General features: G+C 49.8%; 1 protein-coding gene across 5 annotated transcripts in view; it reads right to left on the bottom strand.

The window, feature by feature from the left end:
- The window catches only part of LOC147625835 (AP-2 complex subunit mu-like), a 79,695-nt gene that overhangs the window by 25,503 nt on the left and 36,499 nt on the right, over positions 1 to 17,693 (bottom strand). For 4 of the 5 annotated variants that reach the window (XM_086817408.1, XM_086817409.1, XM_086817407.1 and 1 more), the window contains exons 2-6: positions 15,532 to 15,709; positions 15,347 to 15,437; positions 15,146 to 15,240; positions 14,947 to 15,039; positions 14,786 to 14,834 (exon numbers count right to left, since the gene is read on the bottom strand). In XM_086817408.1, coding sequence (XP_086673534.1) covers positions 14,786 to 14,834; positions 14,947 to 15,039; positions 15,146 to 15,240; positions 15,347 to 15,437; positions 15,532 to 15,709 — 506 coding nt within the window. The remainder of the gene's footprint in view (positions 1 to 14,785; positions 14,835 to 14,946; positions 15,040 to 15,145; positions 15,241 to 15,346; positions 15,438 to 15,531; positions 15,710 to 17,693) is intronic. The other variant, XM_086817410.1, reaches the window with a different exon arrangement.

Here is a 17,693-nt window from a genome sequence, read left to right on the forward strand (position 1 = left end):
AGGTAGCAAACTCATATGTCTACTTGGGGGTAACTTTCACGAGCTCTAGCAAATGCTTCTCCATGAGACAGACATCACAGGACAGATTGACTAGGGGATACACTGCACTTGCCCTCCTAGAGAGACAATGCCACCAGACACTTCCAGGAGCCCAAGACGAAGGGCTGGCTTTTTGACACACTAGTGACTCCAGCGATGATGTATGCATCCCCATTCTGGGCACCAGGCTTATCAGTGGCATATTAGCAGCGCATAGAGCGTCCATAGATTTTGATCGTATCTAGATTGATACGCACCAAACCATCCATCCCTCACCATATCATTCGAGCAGAATTTGCAACAACACCTATGGTGGGAGAGGCCTTATTCCAGACTATCACGTACATACAAAGGAAACATACTTGGGGGTAACTTTCACGAGCTCTGGCAAACGCTTCTCCATGAGGCAGACATCACAGGACAGACTGACTAGGGGATACGCTGCACTTGCCCTCCTTGAGAGACAATGCCACCAGACACACTTCTAGGAGCCCAAGACAAAGGGCTGGCTTTTTGACACACTAGTGACTCCGGCGATGATGTATGCATCCCCATTCTGGGCACCAGGCTTATCAGTGGCATATTGGCAGCGCATGGAGCGTCCATAGATTTTGATCGTATCCAGATTGATACGCACCAAACCATCTATCCCTCACCATATCATTCGAGCAGAATTTGCTACAACACCTATGGTGGGAGAGGCCTTATTCCAGACTATCACGTACATACAAAGGATACTAACCATGGATTCATCATGATTACCATACACTCTTCTCGGACGATAGCGGAGAGAGGAGTGCATCCATCCTGGTATGCTTTTGTCCTCACAAGGACTACAGATGAGCCGACTACCCCCATTTTAGTATGACCCAGACTCCCCCAACACTAGGCTCACACTATGGGCAGGACCGGGTAGCTCGATATGACTTGCTAGAGATACACATTCAAGATACATGGATTACCCCAGGGGAGCCCCTACCACCCAAGATGCAGTACTACAATGAACATTTTCTGAGGCTTACACAGGATGGGTTCATCAAGAGGCCAGGGTACCTGGATGTTTTCATGTCCCGTGCCATGAGGATAGCACTTGGGTCTCATCCCATAGGCTTCAGATTGAGGTTGGCAGAGCAACACGGATCCCTAAAGAGAGCAGACTCTGTAGATTGTGCCATGGAGTAGAGTCTGAGGAGCGTTATCTTTGTCAGTGTCCGGTGTATTATGAGATCAGGGGGAGATTCCACTACCTATTTAGAGAGGGGTTTGGATCATTATCTCGGGTTATGGCATATCCAGATCAGCGTTGTCTCGGACTCTTCCTATTGGAGATACAACGACACAAACAGTTCCTATTCAGAGATCCTTGACCCCGGCACCCATCTTAGTCTACCATCACCAGTTTTTTCCGCCCACAAGAGGACACTCAAAACGGATGAACAATACCAACAAGGGGCCCACCATCTCGCCCCTCGACTGACTGGAGTTATCCTGCCTCGTGCCATCACGCTTCGGAGAGCCAGACACCCCCCTGGACCTCAAGCACCCCAAGCCCACCAACCCCAGCTTGATGAGATCCTCGCTAACCACCGAGCATCTGTAGCTGCTACCTCGTCCCAACTTCTCCTTGGCCTTGGAGATCTAGAGGCCCTCCTCACCCCCTCACTGAAGCTGGACATCCTTTATGGACTCCTACCACACATCCATGGATAGCTCCCTCTCCACACTCACACCCCCATATCCTCTACACCCACTTTGTATCCATGATGATGAGAACGATAATCCTCCATGATGAAGATGACGATGATCATTGATGATCCATACATATCTACATCTACCTAGGGATTAGTATTAATTCTTTTTTTGTTATAATGTCTTTTTTTCCATGATGAGATTCCATGGACACATAATATACCTTTTATCTCATAGACCCATTGGGTCTTTTGCAAGACGTTAATATATCTTCTTCTTCTTCGTTAATATATCTTCTTCTTCTTCTTCTTCTTCTTCTTCTTCTTCTCTCTCTCTCTCTCTCTCTCTCTCTCTCTCTCTCTCTCTCTCACCAGCCCCTCTGCCCTCTCCCTCTCTCTCTGCGCCTCCCCGTGCCCCCTCTCTCTCTCTCTCTCTCCGCCTCCCCTCCTCCTGCCCGCCAGCCCTCCCTCCCGCCCTCTCTCCCGCCAGCCCCCCTGCCCTCTCCCTCTCTCTCTGCGCCTCCCTCTCTCTCTGCGTAGCCGCCCGCTGCCGCCCGCTTCTGTTCCTTGTTCGCGCCGCCCACTGCCGCCCACCCTCTATGCGTAGTCGCCCGCTGCCGCCCGCTTCTGTTCACTGTTCGCCGCCCGCCCTCTGTGCGTAGCTGCCCACTGCTGCCCGCTTTTGTTCACTGTTCGCCGCCCGCCCTCTGTGCGTAGCCGCCCGCTGCCACCTGCTTCTGTTCACTGTTCACTATTCGCCGCCCGCCCTCTGTGTGTAGCCACCCACTGCCGCTCGCTTCTGTTCACTGTTCACCGCCCGCCCTCTGTGCGTAGCCGCCCACTGCCACCCGCTTCTGTTCCCTGTTCGCTATGCTGGCCCGCCTGCCTGTCCGGTAGGCCCTGTGCGCCCCTTTCCCCACCCACCCTTGTCGCTGGCGCTATGTTGGCCCGCCTGCCTGTCCGATAGGCCCTGTGTGCCCGTTTTCCCACCCTTGCTCAAGCCCCCAAGGCAACAACATAACTCTCTCTCTCTCTCTCCTCCCTGCCTGTGGGAAGGGCAGAGTAATCTCGAGGAATGGCCCCCAGTCTCCAAGAGAAACTCGAGGCCCTCCAGACGATAATGAAGGCACTAATCAAGGAGAACAAGAAGACATCCGATTCCAACCTCAATGAGGTGGAGAACAAACTACACCGGCACATCATGGCCCTCGAAGCACGGGTCACGGGCCTTGAACAAGAGAACACAGCACTCAAGGAGGAGGTGAGTGCATTGAAAGTGGAACTGGTAGCCGTCAAGAACACCGAGAAGCAAGAAGGGGAGATCAATGAGAACACTCTCACGGCCATCAAAGAAGAGATCTCCAAGGAGATCACAAAGGACATGGAGGGAAAACTCGAAGCCAAGCAGTCGGGATGGGTTGAGGTGGTGAAGAAGAACATCCGCAAAGAAGTGAGGGAGGAGACTCAAAGGGAAGAACATCAAATCATTCACACCACCATTGAGGAGGAGAAGATGAGGCATGCCCGCCGCCTCAACATTCGAGTCACAGGTATAGCCGAGACACCCAACTCCACTCCCGAGAAAGATGGACAGCTTCTATGCATGAAGCTAGGCTACAAGGAAGAGGACCCTCTCCCCTTCACCAAAGCATGGAGAGCCGGGAAAGACTCAACACGCAAGCAAGCCCTCATCCTACAGTTTGCAGGAGAGACGGAGAGGGTCACCTTCATGAGGAAGAGGGTCATACTACGAGGCTTAGAGGGAGCTCCTATTTTCTTGGATGATGATCTCACGAGAATGCAGCTAGAGCATAGGAGAGCTTGCATGCCACGAGTCTTACACGCGAGGAGAGAAGGCAAGAAGGCCTTCTATCGAGATGGTCGGGTCATCATTGATGGCCGGCCCATGGATTAGCGGTTTGGGGCCCATGGAACACAGACCAGGCCACTGACAGAGATACACATGGCAATATGGAACTATAATGGTTCACTATGGGTGCAGCCTAGACGACTGGAGCAGGTTATGGTGGGAGAGACATCATACTTCTAACAGAGACACATCAAAGCCCAGAGAGAGGGCTACCTCGAGTAGAAGTGGGAGTCAGCATACAGGAGGACCACGCGCCAGGGTACCTCAAGAGGGTCGGGGGGAGAAGCAGTTCTATTCAGACGGGAGCTACAAGGGAGACTGAGAGTGGTAGCACAGGATCCAAAGGCCAGATACATGTGGATCAGCTTACAGCTCTCACAGGACAGCGTTATATACATAGCCCTATGTTACTTTCCTCCATCAGGATCCTCATATGTCATGACAGAGGACATGCCACACAGGAGGAGGAGACAGGAGCCTCGCCATACACTTGTCTGTCAGAGGAGATTATGCATTATTCTACACTAGGGGAAGTATTTCTTACGGGTGACTTCAATGCCCACACACAGAGCAGACAATGTGAGGTGTATGACTATGATGACATGGAGATCCTCCACCCTGTGGATCCAGAGGAGATAGGGGCTAGTCGGGCATCAGAGGACACAGGACCAGACAAAGGACATTATGGAGACCACTTACTAGAGTTGGGAGCCAAGCATCGTCTCGTTATTTATAACGGGATGCTACAGTGGCCGAGATCATGAGGGCTGACATGCTTCCCACATGGGGGTCATACACGGACCGGAGGCACAGTGGTAGACTACATTATGGGGTCTTTGGAGGCATCACAGCTTGTCACCTCATTCTCCATCCCACCTCGTCCTATTGGGGCAGATCATACATACTTGGCATTTTCACTAGCCGGATCACCGGTATCACCAGCCCCCCACATACCGACGCCACACTACCATCTACTTCACACATGACATGGCAGACATATACACTGGCAGAGTAGAGGATGGGCTCCTGCTCATGGATCCCCTAACACCTATGGATACCATTACAGCCCAGCTGGCATCACTCCTACACACGGCTGCATTACAGAGCTTCCCACATTGTGTCCACTCAAGAGAGCCTGCGAGATCTGGGACTATGCCCCAGAACAGATGGTATGATGACGAGTGCAAAGCCCTATACTCACGGCTCCACATACAGAGAGCCTTGGAAGCCATCACAGAGCAGAAGTCGAGGAGAGAAATGAGGAGACTTACTCGCTGCAAAAGGCGGGCCTTCACAGAGATACAGGAGCTAGAGATCTTTCATTTCTTCATGAGTAGAGATAGCCCTATCTCATGGCGGCACTTCAGAGAGCCCCCGACACCGATACCATTGCAGACCCACAGACATGGCACACATATGCAGAGGGCCTATACCACGCCCCACAGCAGCCACCTATACCTCAGCCACAGGAGCCTCGGCCTACCACAGCTAGCTTCTTTACCCACTCAATGGTAAAGGAAGCTATCCGCCGCCTACAGCATGGACGGGCCGCCGACCATATGGGCCTACATGGTGAGCATCTCATATATGCAGTAGATTCCTTGGCTCCTTTTCTTGCACACCTGTTTAACAGGGCACTAGCAAAGGGTTTGCCTGCAGAGTGGACGATGCACACCATTGTGCCGATCCACAAAACAGGGGATATGCTCGATCCGAGCAACTACAGGACGGTTATGGTTGGCCAAGTGTTGGCCAAACTCTATGGTGCAGTGTTGGAGCAAGAACTTAGCTTATATGCTGAGCGAGCAGGTTCACGCTCATCAGGGCAGGCAGGCTTCAGGAGAGCTTTCTCTACCACTGACCATGCATTCACTTTGAGATGTATGATTCATCAGGCCAGAGTGAGGAAGAGAAAGCTCTATTGCTGCTTTGTGGATTTCCGCAAGGCATTTGACACAGTACCACGAGAGAGGCTCTTTTTGTGCCTGCAGTCTCTTGGCATACCAGCAGATATGACATGGGGCATCTATGCATTATATGAGCAGGTTTTTGGGCGAGTCAAATGCCCAGGAGGTATGTCCAAGACTATTGCTAGCACCATTGGTGTGAAGCAAGGATGCCCACTTTCCCCCACGCTATTTGGGTTATACATTGATGAGGTGGCTGACTTCATTACACGGGGAGGCGGAGATGGAGTTGATCTAGCTAGTACCTCGGTACATATTATGCTGTATGCTGATGATATTGTATTAGTGTCTGAGTCTCCAAGAGGTCTACAGCAGCATCTACATGCACTCCATGATTTCTGCACACAGAGGAGTCTTACTGTGAACCTTGGAAAAACCAAGGTTATGGTCTTTCATACATCGAGACAGGGCAGGAGTCAGCTGACATTCACTCTCGCAGGACGCCATGTGGAGGTGGTGACATCATACGTGTACCTAGGGGTTACCTTCTAGGCAACAGCCATGCGCTTCACCATGGGTTCAGCAGCCAGAGCTAGATTGACACAGGGATATGCAGCATTGGCTATGCTAGAGAGACAGCGCCACCAGGCGCATTTTCAGGAGCCCCGAACGAAGGGGTGGCTATTTGACACATTAGTCACACCGGCACTGATGTATGGAGCAGCAGTATGGGCACCAGGCCTTGCTACCATTGGTGGACACAAATAGAGAGACCACAGGCCCTCATGATGGCACGCATGATACGCAGCAAACCGTCGATACCTCGTGACATTATCCGAGCAGAGTTTGCTGCGCCTCCTATGATGGTAGAGGCCATATTCCAGACTATATGCCTGCTAGACAGATTCAGAGAGATGCCACACGACAGATTGTCATACAAAGCTTTTGAGGCATCTAGATAGCTGGCTGAGGCAAGAGACAAAGGATCATGGTATGCACAGATCACACATTGGTTCTCACAGCATGGCCTAGACATGGATCATCTACCACCATTCCAGTATGACAGGGATGCACCACATATCCGTCTCTCTCATAGTGAGAGGAACAGAGTATTGAGACAGGACCTATGGCAGCTCTATACACGAGACATGGATATCGCCTACACAGCCTCTTCCACCGAAGATGCTATACTACAGAGATCACTTCATGAGTATCACTGATGATGGATTTATAGAGAGGCCTAGATACATGGAGGGCTTTTTACCACACGGCTCCCGAGTGGCTATTGGTCAGCTTAGAGTTTCATCACATCGATTGGAGATTGAGATTGGCAGAGCAGCACGGATCCCCCAAGAGGAGAGGGTATGCAGATTGTGCAGAGAGAAGGTGGAGAGTGAGGAGCATTATGTATGCAAATGCAGAGCATATTTCAAAGAGCCACATTCCCTACGCCAGATCTTTGAGGCAGCAGACCAGCGCATACTGGGAGATTCATTCTAGACATACAGTGTCACAGAGAGACATCATTACAGGCTCAGACAACTCCAAAGGGGGGACGACAGACATAGATTACTACATTTTTTCAGAGATCCATTCCACTCCCAGCCCCTACACAGCAGGGAATTACTCTCCAAAGAGCAGAGACACTCAGAGCCCGCACGAGACAGAGGACACCTGGCTTTCAGACACCACGCCTATACCAGAGAGAGATGACAGAGATCAAAGCTCAGTTTCACAGAGGGGGTGCGGAGCGACTGGCTCGCTTCAGAGCAGACCCAGACCCAGGCATGTTCTTCAGGGAGCTGTGGACACGACCTTCATTGATGTATACCATTTTATACCCCCAGTATGATACAGGATGGAGCTAGCTAGGTTGCATATCATGATTGTATACTCCATGCATATAGCTTTGCATTCTCCTAGTAGTAGAGCTCCATCCCCTCCCCCCCGCTCATTGTACTTATTGCACACCCAGATTCAGCTTTTTTTTTAGTTCAGTACTTTTTCATTTTGTTGGGATGACAGAGGATACCCCACACAGGTCCACGCAGGTACACTAATTTGTCTCATAGGCCGAGTTCGGTCTTTTGGAAGACATTAATATACTCCATGCATATAGCTTTGCATTCTCCTAGTAGTAGAGCTCCATCCCCTGCACACCAAGATTCAACTTTTTTATTCAATACTTTTTCATTTTGTTGGGATGACAGAGGATACCCCATACAGGTACTCCGATTTGTCTCATAGGCCGAGTTCGGTCTTTTGGAAGACGTTAATAAAATCTCTCTCTCTCTCTCTCTCTCTCTCTCTCTCTCTCTCTCTCTCTCTCAAGAAGATGTACAAGTGATGAAGAAGAACATCAAGAAGGAGGTACAAGAAGATGTACACATGATGCAGTCTACTCTTGATGAAGAGAAGATGCGACGGATCCGGCGCCTCAACATCCGAGTCACAGGGATACCAAAGAGCACTACCTCCACGCCCGAGATTGACGGGCGGAACCTATGTACCAAGCTAGGACTAAAGGAGGATGAGCCGCTCCCATTCACCAGAGTATGGAGGACAACCCCAAAGGACTCCACCAAAGGCAAGGCCTTAGTGCTACAGTTCCCGGACGAGGAGAGTAGGATGAGCTTTATGAGAAGACGGGCTATCTTGAGGAGCTTGCCAGGGGACCCCATCTACTTCGATGATGATCTCACATGGATGCAACTGGAGCACAGAAGATTATGCATGCCGAAGATCAAGGCGGCACGCAAAGAAGGGAAGAAGGCACATTATAGGGATGGTCACATCTACATTGATGGGAAGAGGGTCGAATAGCGCCATCTGGCCTATGAGACACGGAGGAAACAACATGAAGACAAAGAGATACACATAGCAATCTGGAACTGTAATGGAGTCCTATGGACACATCCAGGGAGACTTGAGGAGGTGATGGAGGGCCGGGGTATCATCTTGATGACAGAGACACATGAGAGCCCGGAGAGGGACTTACCACGGGTTGAGGGCTATCAGTGGGAGTCAGCTCACCGACAGGGGATGAGACAGGCCACCTCCCGAGGTTCAGGAGGTATTGCAGTGCTTTTCAGGCATGGGTTACATGAGCATGTTCGAGTCGTAGCACGAGACTCAGAGGCGAGATACATGAGGATTAGCTTACGTCTCTCGGAGACCAGATGGATTTATATCGCCCTTTGCTACTTTCCTCCGAAGTGGTCGCGGTTTGCCACCACCGAGGAGCCGGGTGGAGGAGAGGCTAGTGAGTCTCCATACTCTGTCTTATCTGAGGAGATCTTACACTATTCGACACTGGGAGAAGTCTTCTTGATGGGGGACTTCAATGCACGGACTCAGAGCAGACAGTGCGAGATCTATGACTTTGAGGATCCCTTGAGACTAGAGCCGCTAGCTACAGAGGATACAGGGACCACTCGGATCTCCGCTGATGGAGGAGCTGACAGCACTGGATATGGGCAACATTTGCTGGAGCTTGGGACCCGACACCATCTCGTTATTTATAACGGGATGACTCAGTGGCCAGATTCAGGTGGGTTGACTTGCTTTCCAGTGGGAGGCGGCAGTAGTACAGTGGATTATGTGATGGGATCCCGAGAGGCAGCAGATATGGTGTCCCACTTCACCGTACCACCATGCCCCATTGGGGCGGATCATACATACCTATCCCTCACTTTCAGGAGCTTATTGGAGACCCACCCACCCATCATACAGCCACCACGCACTATTTTTCACTTCACTCAGGACCTAACCGAGGTGTACGACTACCATGTTCATGATCAGCTATTTGCCTTAGATCCATCGGCACCCATGGCCATGCTCACCTCCCAGCTCTCACAAGTACTGCACTCCGCAGCCGCGAGGAGTTTCCCATACCACATACAGACAGGACGGCCACCTACATCTGGGAGCATGCCCCAGAACCAATGGTATGATGATGAGTGCAAAAACCTTTACCGCAGTCTCCGAGTGCAGAGGGCTCGCGGGGAGATCACCCAGAGGCAGGCAGGCAGGAGGATGCATACTCTCACCCGCCGTAAGCGGCGAGCTTATGAGGAGGCTCAGTACTGGGACACATATCACATGCTCATGAGCAGAGATGCTGCTGCTGCTTGGAGGAGACTCAGAGAGCCCCGTCCTCCCACACCTATTGCCGATCCTCAGACCTGGCAGACATATGCAGAGAGACTTTATGATGTGCCTGCACAGCCCCCTATACCACAGCCCACAGAGCCATGCTCCACAGTCTCCACCTTCTTCACCCCACCTATGGTTAGGAGGGCCATATGCCGACTCCAACATGGACGGGCGACAGATCATACAGGATTACAGGGAGAGCATCTCATCTATGCTATTGATACATTGGCACCATTTCTTGCTCATCTCTTCAACAGAGCTCTGTCAGAGGGGTTTCCGGCTGAGTGGACGATGCACACCATTGTGCCGATCCATAAAGCGGGAGATGTACTAGACCCCGGGAACTACAGGACCATCATGATTGGCCATATATTGGCCAAACTATACGGGGCAGTTTTGGAGGCAGAGCTGAGCACTCATGCAGAGGTTGGGGGATTGAGAGCAGCAGGCCAGGCAGGCTTCCGTCGAGCCTTCTCGACCATCAACCACATTTTTACATTGAGGTGCCTGATTGATCAGGCCAAGGCACGCAGGCAACGGCTCTATTGTTGCTTTGTGGATTTCCACAAGGCATTTGATACTGTGCCCAGAGAGCGCCTCTTTCGGCGACTACAGACACTAGGCATACCTTCAGACATGATGTGGGGTATATACAGGCTATATGAGCAGGTCTTTGGGAGAGTCTGATGCCCAGGAGGCTTGTCCGACACAGTTGCTAGCACCATTGGTGTGAAGCAGCCAGGGGTGCCCGCTCTCCCCCAAGCTCTTTGGGCTCTATATTGATGAGGTGGTCGATTACATCACACAGGGAGAAGGCTCTGGGGTTGAGCTATCAGGTATTACTGTCCATGTTATGCTTTATGCTGATGACATCGTCTTGGTATCCGACACGCAGGGTGGGCTTCAAAGACACCTTGTGGCTCTTGATGACTTCTGCGCACAGCAAGGGCTCACAGTGAACCTTGGGAAAACCAAGGTTATGATCTTCCACACTTCACCTGCAGTCAGGAGCCACACTACTCTCACATTAGCAGGAGGGCGGGTCGAGGTGGTGAGCTCTTATGTTTACCTTGGCATCACATTTACTAGCTCAGCTGGACGCTTCTCCATGGCTCAGGCAGTCCGAGACAAGAGTGACCCAGGGGTATGCAGCTCTTGCTGACCTTGAGCGTCAGTGTCATCAAGCACATTTTTAGGAACCCCGCACGAAGGGGTGGCTCTTTGATACATTAGTGACACCAGCCTTGATGTATGCAGCAGTGGTTTGGGCACCAGGGCTTGCAGCCTCCACATGGGTACAGCTGGAGAGACCACAGATCTTGATGCTCTCAAGGATGATACGCAGCAAACCATCCGTCCCGCACGACATTGTTCGAGCTGAGTTTGCTGCACCACCTATGGTAGTGGAGGCATTGTTCCAGACGATCTCCTTTATATACAGGATGAGGGAGATGCCCATGGAGAGATTATCCCGCTGAGCTTTTGAGGCATCCAGACAGCTGGCCGAGGCTGGACACACTGGATCTTGGTATGCACAGATGCTACAGTGGTTCTCACATCATGGGATAGACATTGAGCGGTTGCCACCTTTTCAGTATGATCAGTCTGCTCCACGAGGTTACCTCTCTTTCAATGAGAGGAACAGAGTGATGAGACAGGACATATGGCAGCACTACATACAGGAGACATGGACAGCACCAGAGAGCCCACTACCACCGAAGATGCTGTATTACAGAGACCACTTTAGGAGCATCTCAGGGGATGGGTTTATACATCGACCGCGGTACATGGATGTATACATGCCACACAGCTCTCGCATTGCTATTGGACAGCTACGAGTCTCATCACATCAGCTAGAGATAGAGGCTGGGAGAGCGGCACGGGTTCCTAGAGCTGAGCGGATATGCAGATTGTGCCGCGAGGAGGTGAAGACTCGGGATCATTTTGTATGTAGATGTAGAGCCCACCAGGGGGTCAGAGATAGATATGCAGGATTGTTTGAGGAGCACTCTTCACTACATCAGTTGATGGAGGCCTCGGACCAGCGACAGCTTGGCAGACTACTACTAGAGCTTCATAGTTCTCGAGAGAGACTCCTCCAGACACCCGCTCCCACTAGGGGTGGGAGACAATCCTAGCTCATAGATTTCTTCCAGAGAGCTACGCCAGTGCCAGCTGATGTACCACGTGGGGTGACTCCACAGAGAGCAGAGGAATTGAGAGCCAGGAGGAGACCTAGACAGACTGGACATAGAGCACCCCGACTCCGTCACCGAGAGATAGCAGCTATCCGAATGAGACACCAGATGGAGACACAGGAGAGGCTAGCTCGCTTTCATTCAGACTCAGGGTACATGTTCATGCCATTCACAGCCTCAGCATCGGCGATGTATGATATCTTATATCCCTCTTATGGCACTGGATGGAGTTAGACATAGATCTGCATAGCATGCTTGTACTACCCCTTCAGCATATAGAGATGCATCTTGCCTTAGCACTCCATCCACATCCCCACCCCCCTTATATTGTTTGTATATGGGCTCCACCGATTCATGATGATTCACAGTTGTATCCAGACACATGCACACTTTTTCTTTTGTTTCTTTTCTTCCGATGACCGGAAGAACACAGTTGTACTATTTTTTTGTCTCATAGGCCGACTTTGGCCTCTCTCTCTCTCTCTCTCTCTCTCTCTCTCTCTCTCTCTCTCTCTCTCTCTCTCTCTCTCTCTCTCTCTCTCTCTCTCTCTCTCTCTCTCTCTCTCTCTCTCTCTCTCTCTCTCTCTCTCTCTCTTGAACGTGAACCTGTGCGTCTCTCTGGCGTGAACCTGTGCACCTTGCCCTGCTCGCGCTTCGCGCTGCTAGCGTAGCGTAGCTGGGTACGTGCGACACCAACAGCAGCGCAATGGGCAGGCACAAGTGGCAGTAAGGGGCGCGCTCAGCGATGGGCAACAACTGCTAGGTGTTCGCCCTTTGCCTCGCTGCTGTTCGCCATATGTGCAGTCCAGGTTGGTGGATATTCTTGTAGACGTGAGCGAAGGCGCAAGAAGCAAGCGCACAGAAGCAGACACAGCGCTGCACAGTCAGCAGACGCGGTGATGCACAGTGGCGGCGATAGCGCTCACTCAAACACCAACAACACAGACACACACACCTTCTGCGCAGGTGCTTACCAAGTTTGGGCTGTAGGCAAATAGGACTGCAGGAGGCGCTTGGGTTTGCAAGTAGTTACAGAAAGCGCAGAAGGGACGACTGGAGGCCTATTGGCAGGCTGCGCAGGTGCAAACAGTAAGGTGCAGGAGGTACAGCCGGACAGAAGGTACAGTAAGGTGCATCTGCCCCCCAAACAATAAGGTGCAGGAGGTACAGTCGGGCAGAAGGTACAGTAAGGTGCCCACCCTTGCTCAGGCCCCCAAGGCAGCAACTAGTAGGGCAAAACGTGTCTCAACCCCTAGAGGGGGAACAGGATGGTGAGACAACCTTTCACACCCCCACGAAGGCACCAAATGCCTACCGCAGAAGACTGAGGGAAGGAATCATGTCCCTTGGCTCACAAAGGATTATGAAGATGGCCCGACGAGATGAGGCCCTTTATGAGGAGCTACAGCTTCACATAAGGACAGAGATGAACACCATGCGATAGGAGCTTGAAAAGGAATGGACCGAGCAGATGCATGCCCAAAGGAAAGTGATATACAAAACGCTGAAGGAAGAGATATATGTCCAATTGAAGGGAGAAATGCAAGCCCAAGTACGGGTTGAGATGGAATTAGCCCAAGCCTTGATGCACACGGAAATGAAAAAAGAGATGCAGAAATGGAAGGATGACATGCTCCGAGAGATTGGCACAACAGTTGCATCGTACGAAGGCACTTTGAAGACAGCATTGGGCCTCTTCCTGCTTGAGCTCTGCAGACACAAGGACACCTTCTTGAGACACGGGCCCCAGCCACCCCGCCCCCTCCCTCGGCAGCCAGCCATCACCAGTTTCTTCCGGACCCAGGAAGTGGAGGATACCGACATAGTGGATCTTGTGGACCATCCACGAGCTGCTCTGGACCTACCTCGCCTGAGAGGAGTTACCTCGGACCGAGCCTCTGCACTCCAACGTGCCCAACGCCCTCGACCCCCCCGTCGGCCACGATCACCTCATCAGCTCGAGATCCAGGACATGCTCCGCCGCCATCGAGCTGCCTTTCCACGTGACATAGCTGAAGGAGACCTTTTGGCCATACTCGTCAGCCCCATGCTTCACATTTTGGAGAGTGGTATACCATCTACTCGGAGCTGATGTTGCTCCCATGTTTTTATGTTCTTAGTATTCCATGACGAGTTTCCATGGACAGTTTTGTATTACCCCAGTGAGATAGCTATATTTATGTTTTCTTTCTATTTTATTTTCCATTCCATGATGAGATATGCCATGGACATCATTGTATCACTTTGGTCTCATAGGCCCATTGGGTCTTTAGTAGACGCTAATATATCTTTCTTTCTTTCTTTCTTTCTCTCTCTCTCAAGCACCATGTAATCTCAACAATGTCACACCCTAAAAGTGATGAAACAATAAGTGATGAAACAATGAAGTCTCGCTCGAATTGTTGGATCAGAGGACTAATAGCTGTGGAGGATATGGAGGTTATGGCAAGATGAAGGTGTAGGAGAGAGAAATGAAATGAAATGAAACGATATATTAGCGTCTCTAAGAGGCCATAATGGCCTATGAGACCAAAACTGAGAGAGAGAGAGAGAGAGAGAGAGAGAGATGATGATGATAGAGAGTGAAGTACAGTGATTGGACACAACATACTAGTTTGCTTGATGATTAAACGAGTACAATGAAGCCCCCTTTATGGGCTGAAAGTACAGCCTCTTCTTTGACCTTATTAAATGAGGTGTGACATCAGTGCTTACCTCAAGGGAAGATTCCTAGGCTAAGAGGGTGTTCCCACACTTAACTCCAATTTCAAAACATGAATGAGGCCTTATGAACATGGAACTGAAACTGTTGAGCTTAGTGAGTAATATGTGTGTGGAGACCAATGTAAACTCGTGGCATATTACGTAAAAATGATTCATAAAAACAAGGCTTTCATGTGCCCAAATATCAAAGGTTGACATGATTACCTTTTGAAGACATCAGAAGATTTACACTTTCCACAATATCAAGAAAGACCTGCAAAAGGTGAAATGACTGGATGAAATGGCAGAATAATTTGGGTATACGCAGACCTCAAGCCGTAAAGGTAAAGCAATATTTTCTACTGTAGGGAGCAAGCGAAAAACACCTCATTTTTCTTGTAAACTAGACCTTCTCTGCGCCAACCGACTGCTCCAGTCACTTGAAGTGTTGCATTTGCTGGAGGCCTTGAATCTTGTGGCTGAGGAAACAGCACAAGTTTAGCCATTACACTAAGTTAGGAAAAGCTAGGTTAGCTCAAGAACTTGCACAAGCCTTCACCAGCCTGCAGCGTAGCAAGGTACTACCTTCGAGGAGAAAGGAGAGCGAACACCTTCTTGTGTAATGTAAAGTTTCAAAATTTCAGGAGACAAATTCTGAGGATAGCCAAAGTCCATAATTTCTGCATACATGTTCCAGGCAGTGCCATTGTACACCTTCAGAAGCATTCCCATGTTCAAAAGTGACACCCAAAGAAAGACACAGGATCGGGCAAGACAATAGGATACCATCCAGTAGCTCATATATAAGCACAAAATTATTTCGAATTGCATCTTCATCAAATGCCCCCCCAAAATATGACTTGAAAAGAGTCACCGCCTGGTTGTCAGACTTCGTCATTAGACAAGTAAAAGTAGAAAGCAATAACGAAAAACTTGCCTGCAAATATTTCTCCAAATTCCCATTGGCATACCTCTACCACGAACCTTAATGCACATGCCGCATTTGCATTACTGCTGACAACAATGACAATGTAAACATTGCTGATACGCATGTACAAAAATGAGCAGCCACCAATTTGCCGCACAGGACAGGTTCCAAGATCTTTGGTTTGCAATATGTTCATCCTGAAGGCATCTACCATGTTTCCCCTGGCAAAATCAAATATGACATTTAACTCCCATATCCAACATCTAGACAGAAATGGTCACCAGAATGTTTCCCTCTCTTGACACAGGCCTGGCAAACATGGATGCACTTCGACTTGCCTCAAACACCACATTACAGGTGCCATATCAACATAAGCATGCTTGGAGCATTGTCTTGCACCTATCATTTTACAAAATACAGAAAGACAGTCTGCTGGCATCATGTATCCGTGGCAGAGTTCTTGCAAATTTTATCATCTATATGTCATACACATGCACAATTTACAGGCTTAAAGAACAAACGGCTGCAAATAGCTGTCATCTAAGCTGCTGGATGTCCCAAATATTTAAAAGTACAAATGTGCATTGAACTATCAAAAACTATTTCAGTGTGCAAGTTCGATTTTCCCGAGGTCCAATGTATAATTTTATGATACATTTTGTTGTTGAGGATGGAGATGTCAATGCCCTTGGCTCATGTGGCACACCTACATGTCTGTAGGTCACACACAAGTGGGCAGCACATGCATGTAACCTGCGGAAGCTTACAGAAGAGACTTTGATAAATACTTTTGGCCCTTTGTTCTTGACGATGAATAGCACAATGTAGAGAAGGTAAGAGTGCAGAGAGAGAGAGAGAGAGAGAGAGAGAGAGAGAGAGGAGACAAATACACATAATTGGTCCCAAATATCCTCTGTGGGGCCCCCATCATGTATGGTGTATTTCCTTCGCTGAGATAGCATTCAGCCTGAAGGAACTCTCTTGATCTACACTTTCCACCTTGCTTGGCCCTTCTTGGCTTGTTTCCATCCCTTGGACTTCAGCACTTGCAGATAGAATAAGATGATTTATGCTCTATGTTGCCCATCACTTATATATGCCCCTTGTTTGCCAATCGGTTTGCTCATATGGTTGTCGGCCTGCTCACAACTGGGTAAATCAGCAATAAAAGTAGCGCTTTTTCACACATGTGAGCTTTGGCAGCCTTGCTGCTGGCCAACATGGCTTCTTAGAGCCTCATAGGGCTGTCCCATGTGCTATGGCTGGGCCTAAGGCCTTGGCTTAGCCTTGGTAGCTATTGAACAGGCCTTCCATGGCTGTCCATGAGGCAAACTCCTGAAGAGTCCATTTCCTAACTTTAACCTGGTGCATATCATTCCAGAGGGTTACAAATGGACATGCACTAACTTCATGTGCGGGACATGCACACCTGACCATGAGCATCTACAATGGATTCCTAGCTGACTTCTCCCAGACAAGGGCTCACAAAGGGCCAGTTACCACCCTAAGACTTGCACTTGTTGTACAGATATGGCCACATGGCATCCAAGTGGGGGATGCACATGACATCCCCTTCTGCTTAACTTGACAGAAGCTGCATAGCCTCCAAATAGTCCGTCAATAATGCTGGATCATCTTCAAAGAAGTTCTTGTCAAGCTAAATTGTCCCTCGGGTCTTGGTCCCGAAACTTCGTGAGGAATTGACGCTCTTTACAGCCGGAGCCATGCTTGAAGTGGTGCAAAAGGATCTGTTATGGAACCATCACTTCGGCTTCGTTAACAATATTGGGTTCCGGTTCATCTTGGACATCTATGGGAGGAGTTCCAATATAGTGCTTTAACCAGGCAACATGAAACACATCATGCATGGTCCAATTGGACGGCAACTTCAACTTCATGGACACCTCGTTGATCTTCGTCAAAGTGGAGAAAGATCCAAAACTCCGAAACAACTTTGGGCATTGTTTGCCCACGTGTTCCAACCTCTATTTCATAATCCTAAGATATTACCCAATCCCCTTCAGAGAATTTCACATCCCTTCTATCCTTGTTGGCTTGCCGAGAATAGGCCTCTTGTGCTTTGGCCAACTTGTCTTTCACAGACTCCAAAATCTCCTGGTAAGTCTGTGTCACGCGGTTAGCATCGGGCACTAAAGACGATGTCTTGGTCAATAATGACTGGAACGATCTTTCAAATGCCGCCTC

This window comes from Cibotium barometz, chromosome 23 (genome assembly GCF_041138505.1).
Source record: "Cibotium barometz isolate CiBa-2024 chromosome 23, ASM4113850v1, whole genome shotgun sequence".
Classification (NCBI taxonomy): domain Eukaryota; kingdom Viridiplantae; phylum Streptophyta; class Polypodiopsida; order Cyatheales; family Cibotiaceae; genus Cibotium; species Cibotium barometz.